The 25,012-nt window shown below is 41.7% G+C and overlaps 2 protein-coding genes across 5 annotated transcripts in view; one reads left to right on the top strand and one right to left on the bottom strand.

The window, feature by feature from the left end:
* Positions 1–7,551: 7,551 nt before the first annotated feature.
* On the bottom strand, positions 7,552–24,903 carry LOC109921237 (alcohol dehydrogenase class-3). Of its 4 annotated transcripts, none has more exons than XM_020521270.2 (9): positions 24,509–24,903; positions 23,291–23,392; positions 20,590–20,731; positions 18,868–18,955; positions 16,419–16,638; positions 13,628–13,888; positions 11,644–11,779; positions 8,140–8,278; positions 7,552–7,794 (listed from the first exon to the last, which is right to left on the bottom strand). In XM_020521270.2, the coding sequence occupies exons 1-9, from the start codon at positions 24,527–24,529 to the stop codon at positions 7,770–7,772; spliced, it is 1,134 nt and encodes a 377-aa protein (XP_020376859.1). In that variant the 5' UTR covers positions 24,530–24,903; the 3' UTR covers positions 7,552–7,769. The 4 variants fall into 4 exon arrangements, with proteins under 4 accessions (XP_020376859.1, XP_048454253.1, XP_048454261.1 ...); XM_048598296.1 differs by having other exon boundaries at positions 24,496–24,562; XM_048598304.1 differs by lacking the exon at positions 8,140–8,278 and having other exon boundaries at positions 24,509–24,855.
* LOC109921235 overlaps positions 24,575–25,012 on the top strand; it is a 35,352-nt gene continuing 34,914 nt past the window's right edge. Inside the window, exon 1 of the mRNA XM_048612502.1 lies at positions 24,575–24,713. Coding sequence (XP_048468459.1) covers positions 24,575–24,713 — 139 coding nt within the window. The remainder of the gene's footprint in view (positions 24,714–25,012) is intronic.

Raw genomic sequence — 25,012 nt, forward strand, 5'->3', positions numbered from 1 at the left:
ATTTAATGATTGTGTGTTGGATGTAATTGAATGCTATTGAAAATTCCTGTCTCTCATTTCTTTGCTGGTTTCCCCCTCTTGATGTGGCAACTCTTACTAAGGTACTGTACCATGGGCTCCTTTACTACCCATTTTAATTCCTCCTGTTCTGCAAAGTCTGTTTCTATGCTGGAGCTCCCCTTACTGCAGCGCTGTTGGATCTGTGTAATTCACCTTGTCAAATACTATTTGTCTTTTTTTTAAAACATTGATTGGAACAAGAAGAGTTTTGTTTTAAAACCTTTCATAAAATCCATAATCCACCGGTAGTAGTGATGAGTTTGATCTGAAGGAATGATGGAATTCTCGATATACTTCCTTCCCAGTATTGAAACTTAATCCTGAAGAGCTCCTTGTTTTAAAACAGTGAGGAAGATCCATCTGGGTGAAATGTTGGTGTCAGTGTTAGCTGCAGCTCAATGGGTGTTGTCTCAAATTTGGGAATGGTTTGGGGCTAGGTGTAGGTGGCACAAATCTGATAGATTTGTTGAAATAACTGTTTAACTTATTTGTTAGACCTTGAGAGCAAGTTCGGTCCTTTTACTAGTTTGCTGCTGGGGTCCTGCCTCTGTACAATAAAAATATAAACCATCTTAAAGATTCAGTGTTAGTATGTGGTTTTCTTGGACAACATCAGTTGTTACCTATCCCTAATTGCCCCCGCCGCAATCTCAGTGATGCGGATACTCCCACAATGATTTTAGGAAGACCAGTCCAGGAATTTGACCCGGAAACATTGAAGAAACAGCAGCACGGTTCTGAGTCAGGACAGTGTTTAGCATGGAGAGTAACTTGCAGGTGGTGGTGCTCCAATGCCCTTGCTATTCTGGGTGATAGAAGTCATGGGTTTAGAAGGTGCTATGGAAGGAGGCTTAATGTGTTGCTGCAGTGTGTCTTGTAGTTGATACACACTGTCGCCAATTTTGTATAATATTTAAATTGGTAAACAAGATGCTCATTGTGGCTGCTTTGTCATGGATGGAGTTGAGTTTCTTGGGTGTCAGTATCCTTCGCTGAATCCTTATGTTTCTGTATTCTGTTCCTCCGATCAATTGCAATTCCCTGCAACTTTTGGTTATACATGTTTAGTAGGTTTCTGCTTGTAACTGACTAGACTTATTTCAAATAGTGAAAAGTGCCCCTATATTTCAAAATTTTGTTAGTTCGATGATCTTGGTAAAGTTGGAGAGAATGTGCGCATCATTTGTCATGTACTTTAGGTCTATGGTTTGTTTGATCTTCTATTGCTAATCGCTCAAGACCTGTAAGTCTCCTCCCCCCGCCTCCATCCCACCCAAGTACATGAAACATTAATTGTGCCCCAATTCAGTCAGTTCTGATCTGGGTATGAGACCTTATGACAATCTTTCCATTGTGCAGTCCTGTACAGATAGACTTTTTTTCTAGATTCAGTTGTGTTTTTGAACTTCAGTCTTTTGTTCAGATGAGGATAGGATTGCCTTGAAATGCAGGATGTTTCCTGCAGCTGTGCCAAGTATAATGTACCTGACCCTTGTCTGACTTTACAGTGCCTGATGTAATTATCTACTACTTGTGGCAGCTATAGCATGTGCATACCTTTTTCAGTGTGATCTTGTCACCAAACTGTAAGTGCAAGAATTGGGCTAAATATGTAATCTCTGTTGTGGTGTAGGGCTCTTGTAGTACAGTGGTAGTGACCCTGCCTCTGAGCCAGGAGGCGTGGTTTCAAGTCCCACCTGCTCCAGGGGTGTACAGTAACATCTATAATCTCTGTCACAGTTAAGGTACAGAAATTGCAGAAGATAACTTTGCTAAAGGGGTTACATAGCAGTCGGGTCCATTGGTTTGTTGAGTGATAAATTCTCAAGTGAGAGAAATATGTTTTTGTGTGTCTGTGTTAACACAAATAATTAGTGCATTTATAATTAGCCCTGTGTAGTAGTGAGGCTGTGATTCACTGAAGGAATTTTTAAATTTGGTGTCTTTGTTCTATACATGGATCTGTGTGCTCTGTGCATGTCTGCAAACTGACAATGAATAGGTATGAACAAGATTTTAATATTTTAAGCCATTAGTTGAGATTCTCAGGTTATATTTGTTAGTTAAAGATTTTTTTTTTGTAATAACAGCATCAGTGGATCAAGCAAAGTGACTTTTTGTTCTTTCTGTACCACCCTATATCCAAATCCTACAGTTGTTTACATAAGTTGCCAACTTCAAGGGCATCTAGGTTTTTCAAACATTTGTTTTAGTCTGATTTCCTTCTTGTCACATACCATGACAACTAGTAGTCAAATTTGCAGGGTTTTTTTGCATTCAATTCTTGGTGCTGAAATCCAATATTATGGTTGTTTCCTGAATTGCAGGTTGATGGCTTTATATTGGTACAATTAAACTATATTGAACAGATTACAAGAACTGCCACTGAAATAAGCCATGTTGAGTTTTATATAAACATGATGTGCAAACAATAAATGAGTTACACATTTTTGTATCACTTTTCTTAGCCTGTCTGAGAAAACACAAGTTTAGAAATATGCTCACTTTGCTTAATTATCAAATACAGGATCTCTGAATCCTCTGGCCTGTGGTACAGCAGGAATAAACTTGGGGGTTCTTAGTATAATAATGGCACAATTATACATAACAGTTCCTCCTGGTTTGCTATGGACCCCTCCTCTCACTGAACCTCCAGTTTTTAGTCTTTCCTGCTCCCCATGCTTGCCTGTACTCTTGCTGCATGGGAGACTCTAGAGATGAGCAGCGAAAGACATCTTCAACTTGATTCCGAGCTGTAGCTTATCACCAGAGACATTGCTCACAATTGCTCACAATTGCTCAGTGAGGGTTCTGGGGACATTTGGTGTGAGGGTAGGCTAAGGAGGTTCAGCAATTAGAGAAAAGATCAGGGAGCAGGAAAGCGTACTCCAAGGTGGTTAAGACACATGATCTTATGTCAGATAAGACTTTTGATCTAAATGAGGTTACGGACCCATTGTTTCGATTTAACAGTGAATGTTAAATGGGACTTAAGAGTAGGTGAAGCCATTCAAATCATCGAACGTTGCCGTTTAATAAGATCACGGCTAATCTGGCTGTGGCCTCTATTCCGTTTTCCTGTCTGTCCTCTATGCCTGTCCCCACCCCTGCCAAAACAACTCAACTTCTGTCTACTTTGCAAATATTCAATAACCTAATCTTAACTGCTTTCTGAAGAGAATGCTGCATTCCTCAAACAAAACAATTTCTGTACTCTCTTTAATTCTTCACTGTGACCCCGAGTTCTAGTCTCCTCCACAAGGGGGGAGTCCCTGAGCTCCCTCTCAACCTTTTCCAGACCCTCATCTCTCACTCCAATCGGTATAGCAATCACTGACATGAACCCTTCATCCCAGGAATGAACTTCCTCTGGCCTGTGGGTCATGCAATAGGTTTTTTTAAAATAAGGACAGAGAAACTACACTACTGTGATTGTACACGGGAGGCGATGGCCTCTTGGTATTATCGCGGACTGTTAAGCTAGAGACCCAGATAACATTCTGGGGACCTGGGTTCGAATCCTGCCATGGCAGATGGTAGAATTTGAATTCAATAAATATCTGGAATTAAGAATCTAATGATGACCGTGAATCCATTGCTGATTGTCGGAAAAACCCAGCTGGTTCACTAATGTCCCTTAGGGAAAGAAACTGCCATCCTTACCTGGTCTGGCCTACATGTGACTCCAGACCCACAGCAATGTGGTTGACTCTGAACTGCCCTCTGGGCAGTTAGGGATGGGCAACAGATGCTGCCAGTGATACCCTCATCCCGTTAATGAAAAAAAGGTAGAGCATCTTATCACCTAAGGGAAAAATGATACTACCAGTTGTATCAGAGATAGTAGGAACTGCAGATGCTGGAGAATGAGATAACAAGGTGTAGAGCCGGATGAACACAGCATCATAGGAGCAGGATAGAAGATGGATAGAGGAGAAGATAGGTGGAGAGGAAACAGATAGGTCAAAAGGGCGGGGATGGAGCCAGTAAAGGTGAGTGTAGGTGGGGAGTTAGGGAGGGGATAGGTCAGTCCAGGGAGGACGGACAGGTCAAGGGGGCGGGATGAGGTTAGTAGGTTGGAAATGGGGGTGGGGCGAAGAAGAGCTGGGCTGGTTTTGGGATGCAGTAGGGGGAGGGGAGATTTTGAAGCTTGTGAAATCCATGGGTACCCGCATGGGCCCAAGCTATGCCTGCCTCTTTGTAGGTTACGTGGAACAATCCCTCTTCCGTACCTACACTGGCCCTAAACCCCACCTCTTCCTCCGTTACATTGGATGACTGTATCGGCACCGCCTCATGCTCCCACAAGGAGCTCGAACAGTTCATCCACTTCACTAACACCTTCCACCCCAACCTTAAGTTCACCTGGACCATCTCTAATACCTCTCTCACCTTCCCGGACCTCTGTCTCCATCTCAGGCAACCACCTAGAAACCGATATCCATTTCAAGCCCACCGACTCCCACAGCTACCTAGAATACTCCTCCTCCCACCCACCTTCCTGCAAAAATGCCATCCCCTATTCCCAATTCCTTCACCTCCGCCGCATCTGCTCCCAGGATGAGGCATTCCACTCCCGTACATCTCAGATGTCCTCGTTTTTCAAGGACCGCAACTTCTCCCCCTCAGTGGTCGAGAACGCCCTCCACCGTGTCTCCTGCATTTCCCGCAACTCATCCCTCATACCCCATCCCCGCAATAACAACCAAAAAAAAATCCCCCTCGTCCTCACGTACCACCTCACCAACCTCCGGATCCAACGCATCATCCTCCAACACTTCCGCCATCTGCAATCCGACCCCACCACCAAAGACATTTTTCCCTTCCCACCCTTATCTGCTTTCCGGAGGGACCACTCTCTCCATGACTCCCTTGTCCGCTCCACACTCTCCTCCAGCCCCACCACTTTTCCCTGCAACTGCAGGAAGTGCTACACCTGCCCCCATCCTCCTCCCTCACCCCCATCCCAGACCCCAAGAAGACGTTCACCTGCACATCTGCTAATGTGGTACACTGCATCCGTTGTAGCCTCCTCTACATCGGGGAAACCAAGTGGAGGCTTGGGGACCGCTTTGCAGAACACCTACGCTCGGTTCACAATAAACAACTGCACCTCCCAGTCGCGAACCATTTCCACTCCCCCTCCCATTCCTCAGACGACATGTCCATCCTGGGCCTCCTGCAGTGCCACAACGATGCCACCCGAAGGTTGCAGGAACAGCAACTCCTATTCCGCTTGGGAACCCTGCAGCCCAATGGTATCAATGTGGATTTCACAAGCTTCAAAATCTCCCCTCCCCCTACTGCATCCCAAAACCAGCCCAGCTCGTCCCTGCCTCCCTAACCTGTTCTTCCTCCCACCTATCCCCTCTTCCTACATCAAGCCGCACTCCCATTTCCTACCTACTAACCTCATCCCGCCCCCTTGACCTGTCTGTCCTCCCTGGACTGACCTATCCCCTCCCCACCTACACTCACCTTTACTGGCTCCATCCCCGCCCCTTTGACCTGTCTGTTTCCTCTATCCGCCTGCCCCCCTCTATTTATTTCAGAACCGCCTTCCCCTCCCCCATTTCTGAAGAAGGGTCTAGGCCTGAAACGTCAGCCTTCCTGCTCCTATGATGTTGCTTGGCCTGCTGTGTTCATCCAGCTCTACACTTTGTTATCTCATATTACCAGTTCCAGATTTGCCATCCCCTTTTTCCGTAACTGTCTCCTGAACTTAACGCAAAGTTGATTTATTGGCATGCTGATAGTTGACGCAATGACTCCGTTATCCCTATTGAAATAAATTGTCTCCGAGCATCAGGACTACAAAACCAGTTGTTTCGTCAAAACTTGTATGTAGACCAGCTTTGTATTTTAAACACAATGAAAAGCTAATTTATTACTCAACTATTAGTGAAAGTTATTTAACGTAATTAGTAATCCCTTTCTGTTTAACTAAATTGTTTTACAAGTAAGCAAAGTTACATATGAAGCCTCCAATAATTGCTTGCTTGCTTGCTTTCTGAATTGAAGGGGTTAAATCAATTTGAATGCCTTCAGTGGCTTCCATAATGTAAAAGAGCTTATTCCTACAGGTTAAGTGAAGATTCATTTAATTGGTGCAACATTGCAGATGTGGCTGTTAGTCACCTGATTTAGCAGTCCTTTAGGTGGTTCAGCCTGGCTGACATCTTCTGACAGAGCTGAGCAATTTCTGTTTCAAGAAACTGTGGTCAGATGGTTCTAAGCAGTTGTCCTCAGTCAGCTTTTATCATAAAGACTGGAGGGTGGGTAACGTGCCATAATTTCAGCAAGGAAAAGCCAGTGAATTACGGGCCATTGAGCCTAATGTTGGAAGGGGTTTGAGAGACAGGATCTACATGCATTTGGAAAGGCAAGGACTCATTAAGGACATTCAACATAGCTTTGTGCATAGGAAATTGTATCAATTTTGAAGAGGTGACTAAGATAAAGGCAGAGCAGTACACATTGTCAAAGGCCTTGCTAGAGTCCATTAGACAAGGTTCTACAGCATAGACTGGTTCATAGTCTTAGATCACATGGGATGCAGCCAATTGGATACAAAATTAGCTTGACTGTAGGAGACAGAGGGTGGTGGTTAAAGGGTTGTTGTCAGACTGGAGGCCTGTTACCAATGGTATGTTACAAGGATCAGTGCTGGGTACACTGTTCATTTATTAAATGATTTGGATGAGAATAAAAGGAGACACTGTCGTAAGTTTGCACATGACACCAAAATAGGTTGTGTAGTGGGCAGTGAAGATGATTTCCTAAGACAACCCTGGGATCTTGATCAACTGGGCTGTGGAATGGCAGATGGTACATTTTGGTAAGACAAACCAGGGCAGGACTTAATAGTAGGGCCCTGGCGAGTTGCTGAATAGAGACCTAGGGGTGAAGGTACATAGCTCCTTGGAAGTAGCCTCACAGGTAGACAGTGTGGTGAAGGCATTTAGCACACATGCCTTGATCAGTCACAGCACTCAGTCCAGGAGACAGGCCTTTTCCTTCTGTGACTATAATTAAAATAGCTGTAAATTTAACTTTGAAATTCAGGCATACGAGACGGCCTAGTAAACCATTAAAGATGCCACAGACACCAATCTGTTAAAAACCAATTTAAAATTGAAAACACCTGAGAAGTCATGCCACCTCTAGGATGTGTTTTGTAAAACCCTCTCTACAAAATATTTGTTTGTGACACCTGAAAAATTAAGGGAAAGCAATGGTAAATGCATCAAAATAACCTCATTACGAAGAATTGGGTCACTAGCTGCAGCTTGAACCATTGTGACGGGGTTGGTGGTGGCAACAATTACAGATCAATTTTACTTTTTTTTCAATTCAACCTGTTTGGATGTGTGGTGTGTTATGGTCACCATTCTAAAATGGGACTTCAATCCAGAAGTAGGGACACTACTATTGTGCTACACGACCCTCATTAATCCACACTGTATTCCACAATTAAAGGGAGACTGGATCTCTGTTTTGAGGCTCAAGACACTCATTTTATTTTTGCAATGTGGAAAATGGTCCAGAATATAAACAAGCAAAATTGAATGATTTGAGAATACTTATTAAAAAGCATTTAACAGACAAAATTTAATTGTAGTGAAAATGCTTACAAAATCAAAGTTCTTCTAGAGCAATTTGCAAAGTTATTTCAACACTAAGATTCCGCTGGTTTGCTGACGTCTGCTTCAAAACAAGAGGACACTTCGAATGCTTTTCAAAAAGAGAAAGAAAATTAATTAAGTTCATCACAAATGAACAATGCAAATACAAAAAGTTTAATTAAAGTTGCATTACTTTTTTGTTGCATTACTTTTTCCTTTCACTTCCCAATGTTAAGCAACAAGGGAGGGGAGGGGAGGGGGCAGGGGGCAGGGGGCATCTACCATGGGGTAGAAGACAGAGGAGATTAAGTGGCAAAAGGGAGTAATTCCAACATCTACTTTTAACTCAATAATTACTTTATAGTCTGGAGTAGTTTTGAACAAAATTACTTCTACACCAAATGGTAAGTAAGTAAAAATGAAAACAAAAAAAAAATTTTAAAAAACAAACTACCTCTTTCCACTGCGCATCAGCTCAAAAGCCTCATTGATCTGGTCAAAAGGGAGTGTATGAGTCACAAACTCATCCACCTTTATTTTTTTAGCCATGTATTCTTGCACAAGCTTTGGCACACTCTCCACACTCTTCCACCCTGTAGCGTACAAAGTGCAAATGTGAGTTGTGGAACCTTTACAAGTGATTTGCGTTGCACTGATTTGAGGAGATGGTGGAAGCCACTTCAATAACAACTTTCAAAAGGGGACTGTATAAATTCCTCAAAGAAATGGAAAAGTCTGCAGACCTGAAGGCAAAACTGTATCAATTGGAGCTTTTTCAGGGAGCCCTGTACTGTAATTACACTTTCAAAAAAAGTATTTTCTCCCAATGTACAACTTGCAGCCTTTGAGTGTGGGTCATAATATCTTGAAATTGATGACAAGCTTAGTTTTGTGAAAAATGATTAAATTTTTTTTTTAAAAAAAGTCACAATGTGGACATTTCTGGCTGGGTTAACATTTACCTCTAATAGCCTAGAGGGCAGTTGAAGTTAACAATATTGCACTGGGTCTGGAGTCAGATGTAGGCCAGACCAGATAAAGATGGTAGATTTCCTTTCCTCAAAGGCCATTGGGTTTTTACAACAATTGACAATGGTTACAAAATCATCATTAGACTACCTTTTATTGAACTTAAATTCAACTATCAGCCATACGGGGATTTGAACCCAAATCCCCAAGATATTAGCTCAAGGTTCTGGATTACTAGTCCTATACAATACCACTCAACCACTACTTCCCCACAGAATTTTTAAAAATTCTATCAGTAGATCACTTGTTATACCAACTTTTACCTATCCCTAATTACCCTGCAGAAGGTGATGTTTAGTTGTAGCTCTTCTGGGAATCCCAGGATTTTGATCCAGTAACACTGAAGAAACACATTTCCAAGCTAGGATGGTGAGTGCCTTGGAGGGGAACTTGCAGGGGGTGGTGTACTCACGTATTTGTTGCTTTTGTCCTTCAAGATGGAAGTGCTCTTGGTTTGGAAGGTGCAGGCAAAGGAGACTTGAGACATGGGTTTTGGAAGGTGTGAATGCATATTCAAAGTCATAGATGGGGTACCAAACAAATAGGCTGCTTTGTTCTGGATGCTGTTGAGCTTTGAGTGTTTTTGGAGGTGCACGTTTTCAAGCAAGTGGGGAGCATACAATGCTACTCCTGACTTGTGCCTGTAATTAGTGGCCGGGCTTTGGGGAGTTATCTTGAAATGTTCTCAGCCTCTGACCTATTCTGGTAGCCACCGTGGTTAAGGCTAGTCCAGTTCAGTTTCTGGTCAATGATAGAGTCCAGCATACTGATAGTAACAACGCTAATCTAAATTCAAAATAACAAACAGAAGTGCAGCTTGCAAGCTGATGACTAGGTTAGAGTCAGTGAGCTGCACAGTATGGAAACAGATGCTTTGGTCCCGCTTGTCCATGCCGACCGGATATCCTAAATTAATCTAGTCCCATATCCCTCTAAACCGTTCCTATTCATATACCCATCCATATGCCTTTTAAATTGTATCAGCCTCCACCACTTCCTGTGGCACCTCATTCCATGCATGCACCACACTGAAAATGTTGCCTGTTAAGGTTCCTTTTCAATCTTTCCCCTCTTACTTTAAACCTATGCCCTCTAGTTTTGGACTCCCCCACCTGGGGAAGGAGACCTCATGATTTTATAAATCTCTATAAAAGGTCACCCATCAGCCCCCAACACTCCAGGGAAAATAGCCTCAGCCTCTCCCAATATCTCAAACAATCCAACCTCGGCAATATCCTTGTAAATCTTTTCTGAGCGCTTTCACGTTTCACAACATCCTTCCTATAGTAAGGAGACCAGAATTGCTCACAGTATTCCAAAAATGGCCTAACCAATGTTCTGTACAACTGAACATGAACCCCCTCCTAACTCCTGTATTCAATGCATTGACCAATAAAGGCAAGCATAGCAAACGCATTCTTTACTATCCTGTCTCCCTAGGACTCCACTTTCAAGGAGCTATTAACCTGCACTCCAAGGTCGCTGTTTCCATTTGTTGCCACAGATTTACAATGAAAGAGGGAATTTTAATTGCAAGTGAATTGTGCACAAAACCATTGACCTTGTTTTCTGATCTTTCAGTCTCCCTGGATCAGGATAGGCAAGACAACATAATAAACTTGCATTGAAATACAGTAAAACATTACATGGCATTTCACAGGAAAAATTAGACAAACTATGATCCCAAATTGCAAACCGAGGTCTAAGAAAAGTTGACCAAGCTTCATTAAGATCACAATAGGTTTTTAAACAGCATTTGGAAGCAGGATAGAGGGGCTCATGAATTGCCTGATTATAAATTGTCCCGGGAAAGGTGAAGGTGGTGTTGAACTACCTTCTTGAAGGTGACTCAACCCACTATTTGGCCAATTAGGAATCAACCACATTGCTGAGAGTCTGGAAACATGTGTTGGCCAGGCAAAGGTAAAGATTACAGATTAAGAGCATCAGTATGCCAAATGGGTTTTTGCAACAATTGACAATAGTTTCAGTCACCAGTATGGAGACTTGCTTTCAATTCCTATTTATTCTGTTGAATAGAAATTCTACAGATGCCACAGTAGGATTCAAATCCAGCACTTTGGCTTTCCAGTCCAGTAACACAAGTGTGGTTATACTGCCATAATCTGAATCAGATGCCTACTTTTAAATACAGCATGGAGGATTTTTTAATCAAAAAAGATAGAGGCAATCATATTTTACTGCCCTGCCAGTTCATGGAAGATTTAACATTTCTGACAATCAATTTTATTGGAAGCTTGAACCTTAACTATCCAGCATAACATCCCCTTGCACAAAGCTACTCTACCTTGTGGATTCAAATTTGAGCAAATATAAATACCACCTTCTTAAAAAGAGAATGTCCTATTGAACTGTATTGTATTGGAATCTTAGTCTGATCTGTACGCGACTCAAACCCACAGCAACATAATTAACTCGGCCATCCTCAAATGGCCAAGTACGTCATGCAACTGTACTCTTTTTCAAGGGCAAATAACAATGACTAATAAATATTGGTCATGACTACAAAGTGCAAATTCTGTGAAATTACTAGTAATCAAGAACATTGTATTGCCGACTGTCTGTCGCCTGCTCTTTAATCTACATTTGGGTGTGCACACGTTCTTCCTGACACTAGAAATTAGTGCAACTTTAGGAATGATTTAATGTGAAGTGCACAAAGTCCTTATAACGTGGTTTAAATACACAACAAATTTGCTCATAGTACAAAAAGTTTGATGGCTCCCAAAAAGAGTTAATGTGTATCTTCATTTTGTAATGGAAAACAGAAGAAAACCAGGGGTTTTCATTAATACTGTTTTACCTCTCAGACGGCAATGTCATAACAGACTTCTACCGTAGGTCTTTTGAATGTAGAAATACAGCCTCTAGAGGCTTACAAATATGGCGAGACTTGTAGAGATTTTACCTCCAAATGCTGTTCCTTTCCACGTACGACCAGTCACCAACTGGAAGGGCCGAGTTGCAATTTCGTGTCCAGCAGGTGCCACCCCAATTATCACACTGGTTCCCCAACCCTTGTGGCATGCTTCAAGGGCAGCTCTCTATGTTGCCGGAATTTTTTGTCGAATGGATCAAAAGGAGGAGAGTTGAAAAGAAAGAAAAACAAACAAGTTTATAGGTTAAAAATCTCCAGTTATTTACAACAACTTAAGAGTCTTTAAAACATTTGTAGATGCTTCCATGCTGTATAACTTTATGACTCAAGGCCACATTAGAGTGTTTTGGACAGGTGACCATAAATTTGGTCGAAGAAGTAATTCAAATGTCTGAAAGGTCAAGAGATATGGAGAGGGGACTTCAGAATTCAGGGCCCAGACAGCTGTGAGGTATGGCTGCCAGTAGAGAGTACATCAGAACTGGAGCAGAGATCTCAGGGGGCGCAGGTTACAGGGATGGGGAACAGCACACAGCGACTGGAGGATAGGATGGATCATTTTAACCATCCAAGACATGACTGACAGGACCACTTGTCAACAGAGTCAGAGGGCACAGATAACTCATGCAGATATTTCATTTTCACTGTGATGCCTTTTTACACTTGCTTTCATACAATACCTGGATTTCAGCGGCTCTAAAATTCCTTCCCTAAGCCTCACTTCTCCCCCCACTTCTGAAATCACTCCCTAGCCTCACTCCACCCCATGTCTGCAAACAGAGATCTTTGTGCTCAAGCATGGAGAACTTTGTACTCCTACTGTTCTAGACTCTGGTGCAATCCCGAGTTTTAATTGCTCCAGTCTGGGTCCTAAGCCTCTCACTTTTCTCTCCTCTGAAAAAAGAACCCCTTAAAAACTTTGACAAAAGGTTTTGGTCACATAACTTAATATGTCTTTTACATCACTCAGTGTTAAATCCTGTGAGTCAACTGGGGATGCTTTACTGTAGCACCATCTTCCAAATTCACAACCACTTTGATCTAGAAGGACAAGGGCAGCAGATTCATGGGAACACCATCTTATGTAAGTTCATCTCCAAGCCACTCACCATCCTGACTTGGAAATATATTGCTGGGTCAGAATCCTGGAATTCCCTCCTTAAGGGCATTGTGGGTCTGACTGCAGCGGTTCAAGGCAGCAGCTCACCCCCAGCTTCTCAAGGGCAAGTGGAAATGAGCAATAAATGCTGGGTCAGCCAGAGACACCCAAATTCCACTGTTCCTTTTCTTTTTAAAAAAAAAAAAACTTCAAGTATAGGTCCTAAGTGAGTACAAGTTACTGGTGCTTACATAAAACATACATACAGCAAACTTTGTTTTAACTGGCACCTTATCAAAGAGCACTCTTGATAAACCAGGGAACATTATATACCTCAAATACTGCGATCTACTATGTCTGAGTACTTATGCTGTAAATAAAATATAACAGTGACATTTATACCCCCTCCATTATGTTTCTATTACTTACAGTTTTTTAACATTAGTTTTAGGAGGTCTGTTAATGTTTTTAAAATGATTTTGGAGGGATGTTGATGTCTCAAAGGTTTGCTTGGTCAGGGTGTACTGCGGTTATGCGTACCTCTTGACTACCCAGAATATTTCATCAATTGGCATATTCCTGGTCCCATAGCTGCTGCTTAGTAAAAAGTTTGCTGTATTTTTAAAACAAAGTACATCATACATTTTCTTGGCCTATCCTCAAGTGTTTGATGTGATATCTTTTGTCATTTTTTTTTTTTTTAAAAAGAGGGATAACACTTTTCAATAATCTATTAGGGCTGGAAGTCAATTGAAAACATCAAAACCAAAACTGTTAGACTTTGCTCACAGCACGTGTTGGCTCCAGTAATGTAGAATGAAACTCTGTTAAATGCACACTGGCATTGTTTGTACATGAGCTAAGATATCATTCAGCATCAAGCAACAAGAATTGCTAAACAAATTCATCCCTCACCATGGTCTTGACATTACCAATACACTCAAAGGAATAGTCCACTCCACCATCTGTTAATTCAACCAAAGCTTCTTGAATGGGTTTTTCATAATCCTTAGGGTTGACGAATTCAGTTGCACCAAACTCTTTAGCCTTTGCAAACTTGTCTTTGTTGAGGTCAACCGCAATGATCCGAGTGGCACCAGCAACTTTACATCCCATAATGGCTGCCAAACCCACTCCTCCCAGTCCAAACACAGCACAGGTAGAGCCTGGTTGAACCTACAGTGCAACAAAGACAGTCACATTAGAGTAAAAGTACTGTGGGTGCTGGAAACCTCAAATAAAAACAGAACACTGAAGAAACCCAGATCTGGCAGCATCTGTGGAGACAGAAACTGCTAATGCTTTGAGTCTGATAAGAATCTTCAAGTTCTGATGAAGTCATACCAGACTCAGAACATTGACACTTTCTCGCTGCACAAATGCTGTCAGAACTGCTGAGTTTCTCCAGCACTTGATGCATTTATAACAAAGTATGCCAGCTACTTAAATGGACTGAGAAATTCACACTGATTGCTGACCCTGCTCAGAAACCTTCCTGAAAGGATTATCCTCCCCGCAATTCATCATTCCATTTTATTCAAACAGACTGTGGACAATAATCCACAGGATTGAATTTCCCAAAACTTCTGAACATGATCCAGTTAGTCAAGTGAATAGGTTCAATGCCTGATGACACTTGCTTATTACATTGTCCCTGGCCTTAACTACTGGGAGTATATTTTGTTCACTACCCAAACTCTTATCACTCAGTCCCCATTGCTTCAATATGAAGCTAACTTTTAAAATTCAGGCAAATGGCATGAACTCAATTTCCATTAATCAATTCTGTTATGTTAATTGCAGTCATTGCTTCAAGCATCTCAAACATAGCAATAATTTTGGACAGATTCAGGCATTCAGATAAGTAGTTCACACCTAGTTAAGATGTGCCTCTCAATCCACCAAATAATGAACAGAAGACTTGCATTCAGAGGACCCCTCAATTTCAGGACATCCCCAAGTAGCTTGCAGTCAATGATGCAGCAAATTCCCACAAACAGTGGGAAAATGAGCAGGTAATCTATTTCAGTTGTGCTTCTGTTGAATTGATGATGCAGGAATAACATTGGTAAGGAGCAAACATTCTCATTCTGCAAAACAGTCCCTGTTTAATATGTCATTAAAAATAAAATGGCACTTTTCACCCTCAGCTGTGTACTGGGAATGTCAGACTTGATTTTGTTATTAATTCTCTACAGTGGTAATTTAACCCAGGATTTGCTGATACTTGAGGTCAGAGTACCACCCACACTGAGACAGGGTTAACTTTACAATCTAACCAAAACAAAATTATTTTGGATCGTTAAACAAAGCCTCATTGTGAATAGCCTATGAAAAAGAATATGAAATAAACCATTTTCACTCAAACTTTTTAAAAAATAAAATCAAACAACTCTGCATTTTGAAATAGAATTGGAGTAAATTATGCAAGACAAATTTGGACTTCGGACAATCAGTTCACGCTTATCTAGTCTGTAAACAAGCCAGTAGCGTTATCTGGTTCCACAGAAAGCCCTTTTATTGTCGGAAATATTATTGGGTAAATGCAATGGTGTAACCAAAAAAAAACATTCCATCTATATAGAACCTTTCATGTCAGGATATCCCAGTTACTCTACAGTCAGCAGGCTCCCAGATCTGAAAATAGTAAAAGAGTATGCTTATGTTACTGGTTGAGAGATAGTTATTAGTAAAGACAATGGAAGTTATTCCCACCCTCTTATTCATAACTATGTCATGGGATCATGGAGATCCACCTGAGCAGACAGATGGGGGCTTCAGTTTAATGTCTCATCCGAAGACAACACCTACACATACAGCCATTCTTCAGTACTGTATAAGAACAAAGAGTAAATGTAGGTAAAATTCAGGAGAAACCTCTTCACCAAAGAATAACTAGTAAACATATGGAATTTATCAGTATAAACAGAAGTGGAGACAGATAGCCTAGATCTTTTTAAAAGGAAGCTCAATGAACAGGAGGGTAGAAGGAATTGAAGGTTACGCTGATAGGGTGAGAAGAGGCTCCCATGGAGCATATATAGAATCAAACCATTAGACTCAATTGTTCTATGATTCATGAATGTCCTGTTGGGAGGGAAATCCACTAGCTTTAGAGTCTAGCCCTCCCAGTGACTCTAAACCCATGGAAATGAGGTGGACCCTTTACTGCTTCTGGAATGGCCCAGCAAGTTACTGAATTCAAGGCAGCTGGGAATGGGTAATAAATGCTGGCCTCACCAGAGACACCCATATCCCATGCAAGTATTTTAAAAGGAAGTATATTTGTACCTATGCCTTGGATTGGAAAAGGACCTTGATTTTCAGGGTGTTAAGTGTTGAGGATATCTCTGAAGAGGTCAAACAGACTCTTCATCTGATGAGAATCTCTACCTGCAATTGTTAAACTGCAGGAAGATCATTTGGGAAGTCATCAGACACATGGAATGTGCAGAAGCAAAGTTGAGACATCTGAGGGAGCTCAGAAGTCTCCAAAAGTCCCATCTCCCTGACCCTTCAACCTCCAGCTGCCCTACACATGTTAGAGATTGCAGCTCAAACACTGGACTCATCAGCCATCCCAGAACCCATCAGAGAATAGTGGGAACAAGTCATCCACAAACCCCAAAGGAATGCCCAAGACGACCTGTACAGAAATATCATGGATGGAGAAGATTAAAAGCACAAAATAAAATCAAACATTTACCTTGGCCGTATTGACAACTGCACCATATCCAGTGGAAATACCACAGCCCAACAGGCAAACCTTATCCAGTGGAGCTGCACTGTCGACTTTAGCCAGCGAGATGTCTGCAACGACAGTGTATTCAGAGAAGGTGCTAGTCCCTGCGTAGTGGTAAACCAGTTGGCCCTTACAGGTAAATCGGCTGGTCTTATCAGGCATCAGACCCTGGCCCTGGGTCACCCTGAGAAGGTACAGATGGACAATCATTCAGAACCAAGCCTTTAAACACTTGGAGAACATGTCACTTTCACAATCCATGCACGCAAGTAAGTTACTTACACATTCCAAAAGTTCATCAATATTAAAAATGCTTTTTAAAAAAAATCTTCTCCAGGATCAGACGTTAGAAATGTACAAATTTCACTTTGTTGAATTAATTCAACAGCAACCTGCCTTCATAAAACACATTTCAGTCAGAGTAAAATGTCCGAAGGTGCCATCTTAGGCTGAAGGATCTGACACCGAGTGCACAAGGAGATATTGGGACAAGTGAACTAAAACAAGGTCAAAGGCAAGTGGGCATTTTAAAAGGAGAGAGTTAGAGAGGGAATTCCAGAACTCAGGTAAAGATAGAACCAGCAGTGGGAGGAGTTAAGAATTAGGGGAGCATAAGGGGCCAGAATTGGAGGAGTACAGGTATTTCAGAATAGATTACAGAGATAGGGAGGGGCAAATCTTTCAAACACAGGATGGAAATTTTAAAAATTAAGGCATTGCCAGAACTGGATTCAACCCAAGTCACAAGACACTGGCTGGATGGGACTTGGTGCCAATTAGGACATTTACATTGTATCTCACTTAAGAGAAAGAAATCAGCAGAGCTATGGAGATAGGACAGAAGCCAGAACTGACTAGAGAGCCACGTGGCTGTCACAGGTGTTAAAGACTCCATGACACCATGTCAGTTTACCTAATGCTCCTACACAAAGCTTAATGTACTTCTATTTTGATAGTTACGCATAACATGTCAAAGTATGGAAGCTATAAAATATTACAATTTGGCATCATAACATGACAATATCTCCTCCTTTACAAGTATCAATGTCACATTTTAACAATGTTATAACATCCAGAATTAGAATTTGTTAGACTAACCGAGGAATTTGACAGCTGTGACCCAATAACTAAGGGTTTACACAAACAGGTCTTGCTCTGCACTGATAAATCAGTCATTTCAGAAGTCAATGAAACCCCGAGATTTTTAACCAGGGGAGGGACCTGTATACAAATCCCAGTGCCCCTATTACAAGGTCTCAGAGTCCTCAGACTTTTGATTTTAAAGCAGTGAGGAGAGAAAGTCTTGCAAGTTTGGGACATGTGAACAGGCTGGTTAACCTTTTAGCATATTTTTTCTGTTGTGTACACAATTCAAAAACAGGATGTTCACAAGATTAATGCACAATATCATAAGGATCATATTAAAACTGAGAGGTCACATTTATCTGGAAAGACTAAACAGGTCGAGGACATTTTCTCTGGAGAAGAGAGGACCGTGTGGCAACATAACATCAAGGAATTTAACAAGTTGAGAGAATATACTTATGCTCATAAGTAGAAAAAATATAGTGACTAAATTTATCCCGATTCCCTATTGGATTTACTTTTTTAACCTAGGGTGTGTGAGAATGTGGATCTTGCTACCACAGGGTCCGGTCAAAGAAGTGAATAGTATAAATAATATAGTGCACACAAGTCAACCTCTGAAGCTTCAAAAGTCCCTAAGTAGAGGTCAACTTACATGTAGAACATAAAAGTGAAACACCAGTCTGGATGATCACTGCTTTAAAATGCCACTTGTCCCTGACAAAGACTGGACTTGTTTTAAACTCTTACATTTCTTTACAACAGTATATAGCACCTGCTTGTTTTTTTTATTATTACACACAAATACTAATAAATGAAAGTACAGTAAACAAAATACACAAAACGGTGGAACATTAAGGCTGATTAGGATTGTTAACAGAACACTTCATAACCAAGTGGGGATGGTCAATTTGTACACTGTTACATGGATAAATGGGGTCTTCTTATACACTAGGTCAATTTATAAGCCACAATCTAAGGGGATGATAAATAAATACAGGAGAAGAAAAAGGAATTTAAAGATATGCTGCAGGGGCAGATCGAGTAAATTGAACCAAAAGGAAGTTCACGTGGAATGTAAAACACTCAAACAGACTGGCCAGGCCAAATAGCCTGTAACTTTGCAGTAAAATTCCAAGATATTTTATTCAGTAGCTTGAAAACCTAAGAACATGTTCCAATATTTACAGGGCATCCCCTGGGGAACGTGACAATATTCTAATGCTGCTGCTTGCATAGAAACATTTAAAAACAACCAAGTTAGATCAAGACACTTAAAGGCATTTCGTTTTTGCAAGTTAAACAGCAAAGAGCAAGAAAACGCTACCTGATCTTCTGGCAGAGATTGGTGTTGGGGTTCAGGCAAAACTTGCACTCCCCACATTGTGGGACGTAAAGTGGAATTACTCGATCCCCTTGTAACCAAAACAGAACATACATTTAGATAAAGCCAAAGTGCTCAGTGCCACCGTGCCAACATTTTGTACTCCCATCATATCCCAGAAGGAATAAGGCTTTAGGAACAGAGAGTAACCATTCAGCCAGTTACATCGAGGCTGCTCAGCATCTTAATTTAATTTTCCTAATTTGGTTCTACAGCATTTTAATACACTGACCCAAAAATTTAAGCATGCATGTGCAACAGGCAAATAATGTGTTGGCCTTCACGGTGAGAGGATTCAAGAACCGAAGATGGGATGCCTTGCTGTAATTGTACAAGGCCTTGGTGAGACCACACCTGGAGTACTAGGAGAGGCTTTGGTCTTCATACCTGAAGGATGTCTGGCTATGGAGCGAGTGCAACAAAGGTCTACCAAACTGATTCCTGGGATGGCAGGACTGACAGGTGAAGAGAAATCAGATTGGGTTTAGAAGTACAAGGGTTGGGATCTCAGAAACCATAAACTTCTAACAAGACTAGATGAGATAAATGCGGGATGGATGTTCCCGATGACTGGGGAGACCAGAACTAGGGGTTACAGTTTAAGGATATGGTGTAGGCCATTTAGGACTGCCAGGAGAAGAAATATCTTCACCCAGAGAGAATGGTGAGCCTGTGGAATTCTCTGCCACAGGAAGTGGTTGAGGCCAAAACATCGAATGGTTTCCAAGGAGATAAGATATAGTTCTTAGGGATAATGGGATCATAGGATATGGGGACAAAGTGAAAACAAGAGACCGAGTTGGATGATCAGCCATATTAAATGTCACAGCAGGCTCAAAGGACCGAATAGCCTACTATTGTTCCAGTTTGCTATATTTCTTTCATTTACAGTTCAAACATTTTCAATTGCCTGACCTATGCAAACCTGTTCACACCACCCATGAACAAAAAAAGTGTCAAGCTGATACAGATCACCACACCCCCTACCTAACATCATCCATCCACTGGGCAGGTTACACAGTTGCAAGTCTCTGTACCCTGTGGGATAGGTTGTATTAGATTGATTAAGCATGGGGCAACTTTATGAAAATACTAAAGGAAGTGGGGCTTGCGAAATGGAAGACATTTAAGAGAGATCTTTAATATTGTCATGCATTTTAATGAAGTAAATAAGGTTAAACATTTCCCAATAGCATGAAGGTCAGTCACCAGAAGACACTTAAAAGGGTCAGATGAGGTAAGTTTTTTTTTTAAAATGATGACTTATGATATGGAGTGGGCTGCCTGAAAGGAGAGGTTAAAGCAGATTCAATCGTAACTTTCAAAAGAAAATTGGATACATGGTCAGAAATAAATCATTTTGTGGATGTGGAACTACTTGGAAAGCTCTTTGAAAGAGCCAATATATGGATAAGTGGTTGAATGGCCTCATCTTGTGCTATACCTCATTATGGAAACAGATTCCTGTTCCTGGTGGTATATGCCTCAGTTCCTGGATGAAGCAGGCAGAGCCTGTGGGTGGAGGAATTTGTAATGTCTACCAATATTGACCTTAGTGTTACAACTTCACCTAACAATTTAGCCCAACTATACTCAATAAGACTAAATCAATCCTCCTGGATAAATTCAAAGTTTAATTTCCACCCTCATACATCATTCCTTTACCTGCTTTGACACGGGTCACTCCCTCTCCAACGCTTTCCACTATCCCAGCTCCTTCATGTCCAAGGATAACAGGGAAAACTCCTTCTGGATCTGAGCCACTCAAGGTGTAGGCATCAGTGTGGCAGACACCAGTGGCAATAATCTGATGGGCAAACAGTGTAACACGGTTAGACAAACTAATCACACACACACACACACACACACACACACACACACACACACACACACGAGTTTAAAAGCAAGTCCAATACAACTGGAGCAATTTGCTTTCTCAGATATCATCTTACAATAAAGATCAGATAGGAATCCAAAGCGTCATTATCTCTGGAAGCAATAGAATTAGCCTTAATTGAATTTACAAACAATTAAGTAATTTAGCTTAACAGGTCCAAACTCCATTCATGCCCTAACTAAGTCTCTTCCTATTCCTCTTCATCTCATTCTGTCACCACATCCTTCCATTCCTTTCTCCCTCACGTGTTGAACTCCCTGTTGCAAGCTCCACACCTTCACCATTCTCTGAGCAAGTAGGCTTCAGCTGAATTTCCTATTTGCACGTATTAGTCAGAACAGATGAAACATTAACTCTGTTTCTGTCTCTGTCTCTCCGCATATGTTGCCTAACCAGAGTATCTTGTAAAGGTCACACTTTTTTCTTCCAAATTTTGGATTGCGTATTAAAAAGAAGCGTACTGCCAAGGACAGTGGAAGGAACTGCTGCACTTTTTAAGCAAGTTGCTGGAACTCACTAAGTTATCTTTACACCGTTGCTACATTCAAGTAGTGGGGAAGATGTTTGAGACCCAATGGCCCAGTGGGTGTGTGTTCAGAAGCTTTGCACAGAGGCAAGCTTCATTGGTTTTAAATTAGGGCCAGTTGTGGAGGTCAGGAGTCAGAATGACAACACCTCTCTGACTGGTTTTTGGAAGGTGACTGCTGGTGTATGAACAGCAAATAACTAAAAGAACCCAGAATCAAGGAGACTGGAGATCAGGAGGACTTAGAAGTAGTCAAAAGAGACACTTCATCAATCCTGTGGACTGGTGCTATTGAACTGCGTTCCCCTACCTTTTGTGCATGCACTTATGAGAGTGTGTTTGTGCGTGTGCTTGTGCTACTTTAAGAGTTAAAAAGTCAATAATTCATTTTGGTTCTCTTTGCTTAAAACGGATTTCTTTGTTATAAGTGTTACTTATGAAGTACAGAAATCTGGTTAGTGCCTTCTGTTATTTGAGTGCATCAGGACATAAGTTGGAGATTTTAAGTAGTTTGATTAAAACTTTAACTTCTGTAATGATCCCAGGAATAGCAGGACTTGAGTACTGCCATGCTTTACCGAATGGTTTGAGACAATTTCCCCACCACTTTCTATTTTGAAATCAGATCTCCAGCACCTACAATATTTTGTTCTTCTACCCATTAGTATAAATAACTCAATTCCCCTTTGAAAGCTACTACAGGGGATTCTGCTATAATGTGATAGTTGCGTTCCAGCACAAATCATGTTATAGAAAATCCTGCTACCGAAATAATGGGGCCTGTGGGAGAAGCAGGGTTAGGGGCAGACCACCAAAAAAAGGGTAACGCAAAGGATAGTACTACTGTCAGCAGCTATTCAGACTGCAGCTTTGCAGCAGTTTGAAATCAATGATGGCGTGGCTGAGCTCAAACCTTCCACCACCCACTACAACCCTATGTGTAATGAGCCAGCAGATCAGGTACGGCTTTCCTCACGATGGAGGGTTTGCTCCTTCAGGATATCCTTTACTAGCGTTTCAAACGAAGCAATCAGTTACTCTTGAATATTAAACAAGAATCAACACCAGGCCAGATGAGGATAGCTGAGGGTCAAAGTTGGTTTCAGGAATGTTTTTGAGAAGGCAAGAGAGGGTTACTGAGGAAATTACAAAATTTTGGAGTTTGGCAGCTGTGAATAAGGCAAGTTTGGTAGAGCAATAAAATCAGGTATGGAAGATGCTAGAACTGAAAGGACACAGATCTATCAGAGTAAGTTGTTGGATTGTTTGAAATTACAGAAAATCGAGACAAGACTACAGAGCATTTGATAACAAGAATGAGAACTTTACAATTAAGGGTTATGGAGCAAAGATGGAGCTTACTTGAAGGCCTAGTCAAAAACAGTGAAGGGCAGCATCAACAGTAGAGTCACAACAAGCCATGACACCGGCCTGAGCACAGGTAGACGGCAATAAACTGTAGACAGCATCACCCTCCAATCATTATCACTGCCTCTTCCGCGTCCGTCTTCCAGTTAGCCCCTGATCACAAGTACACTGCAGGAATCATTAGCAAAGGGCTCCTGACAGTAAAATGCCAACTCGATGGAATTGCCTTATAGCCAACACAAGTTCACGTTTTAGAAATAGCATTCCCCTAGTCATTAATCGTGTTTAGCCAATCCACATTGCCGGAGCACACATTACAGCAGAAGCCCCTGTATTTAATCTGCCCCTTTATATTCACAGCCTTCCAAATGATCAGAACTCACTGCAAACAAATCTCTTCTCTTTACATCTGCTCCAGAACATATTACATTAAGAAAGCTCAGTGCACAAAAACACAGGATACTAAATGCTCTTAAGTTGGAAATGGAATTTACAAAATAAAACTTAAAAATTAGCTAAATTACTGTTACAAAATTTTAAAAGATGTTTACAAATGGTTTCATTTTACTCCATACCTTAATTCGAACTTCATGAGCTTTTGGAGGTGCAACTTCCACTTCCTCAATACTAAGAGGTTTTCCTGCTTCCCAGGCAACAGCAGCTTTACATTTGATAACCTGTTAAAACAGAAATCAATTACCAATTAATTTCAGAGACTGCTGGAAGTGGACAGGCAACGGCACTTTAAAACTAATCCCTCAACTGTGGAGAACTCTGGGACACCTCGAGGTAAAATGCAATATAAATGAAAATTCACTCTCCGGTGCCCTCCCACATTTAAGATGTAGTGCAAAAAGCAAGACGCAAAACCAACCTGGTAATTCTTCCAAGGCTGTTTTTTCCCCCCTGATTAGCTAAAATTGAGATTTGTAAAGAAAAACCAAAGCTGCATAGGCACCCATTTAATAAAAACTGATTTCACCCTTCCTTTACTCCTCAATCCCACAGTTTTTAAAAATGTACTCATTCACAGTACATGGGTCTCTCTGGTGAGGGCACATTTATTGCACGTCCCTATTTGCCTCTTAGGAGGTATTGGTGGTCTACTACCTGTCTGTGTAGTGTAAGTGTAACACCCACAGTGCTGTTAAAGAGGGAGTTCCAAAATTTTGATCCAGCTGGTGCTGTCAGATGGTATAACTCCAACAGGTAGTTACAGAATAGATGATGATGATGATGATGATGATGATGATGATGATGATGATGCAGGAGTAGGCCACGTGGCCCATCGCCCATTCTCCAAACTGGTTTTATTCAAATCATCAATACCCTCTTGAATACCTCGACCGAACCTACCCCCAGGCTGTGCAGAAAGGTTGCTTTTGTCACCTCGCACTCTCTTAATTTACAAATTACTTTAAACCCGTGCCCTTCTCTCATTCCTGATTCTTCTCCGAGCAGCAAGTTCTGTCTCTGGTGGCTGTCCAGACCCCTCGTGGTTTTGAAAATCTCCCCAACGACCAACATTAAAACTTCCATAAATGCCCAAAATCGTAACTAACTACCAGTCCTCTGTAAATGCCCCTCTTTCAAAAAGAGGACAGATCATGAATTGTTGCAATTACTCACTCGGAACCGCCCAGAATACAATGTTGCACCATGACCTGTTACCTCGCTGAGGGGATACACTGCGGTTACCCTCAAGCCAACTGCTGGCTGTCTCTCTAACACAAGCTGAGACTTAGCTCGCACTCCCTTTCTGACACAATCTAAGATTTACCATTTCCTCTCACCTTGCCCTCAGTCCCCGCCATATTTTCCAGCCCCAAACCTCTCCTACCACCGACTGCGCAAAAACGATGCGCCAGAAAGAAAGGGGCGGGAAGCTAGTTGCCGGCCCTCACTTAGATTGGTCCGATCCGACGTCAATCAGAGCCTATCTTCCACTGACTCTGCGAATACCGTTTGTGCTGACGTCCGTCTCCAAGGGGGTGGGGGGTAAGGTGGAGGGATCACCCTTTGCCCTCACCTCCCAATAAATGGGTTGCAAACTTTTCTGGAGTGACTGGTTACGATTGCAAATAATCCAGGAGCGGCAGGGTAAAAAATACCCTGCAGGGACAAAAAAAAACAAATACGTTTCGAAAAGGCAGCCGTACTGCCACGTTCGCACGTATCTCAGACAGAAGCAGTAAGTGCTGACTAAGTGGTTGCATCAGAGATGTCGAAATTACTTCCCAATCTACTGCGCCAGGAGGGGACACAATCATGAACTTGAGTCTTATCTGAGATTGCCA

The sequence above is a fragment of the Rhincodon typus genome, chromosome 1, assembly GCF_021869965.1.
Source record: "Rhincodon typus isolate 14 chromosome 1, sRhiTyp1.1, whole genome shotgun sequence".
NCBI classification, from domain to species: domain Eukaryota; kingdom Metazoa; phylum Chordata; class Chondrichthyes; order Orectolobiformes; family Rhincodontidae; genus Rhincodon; species Rhincodon typus.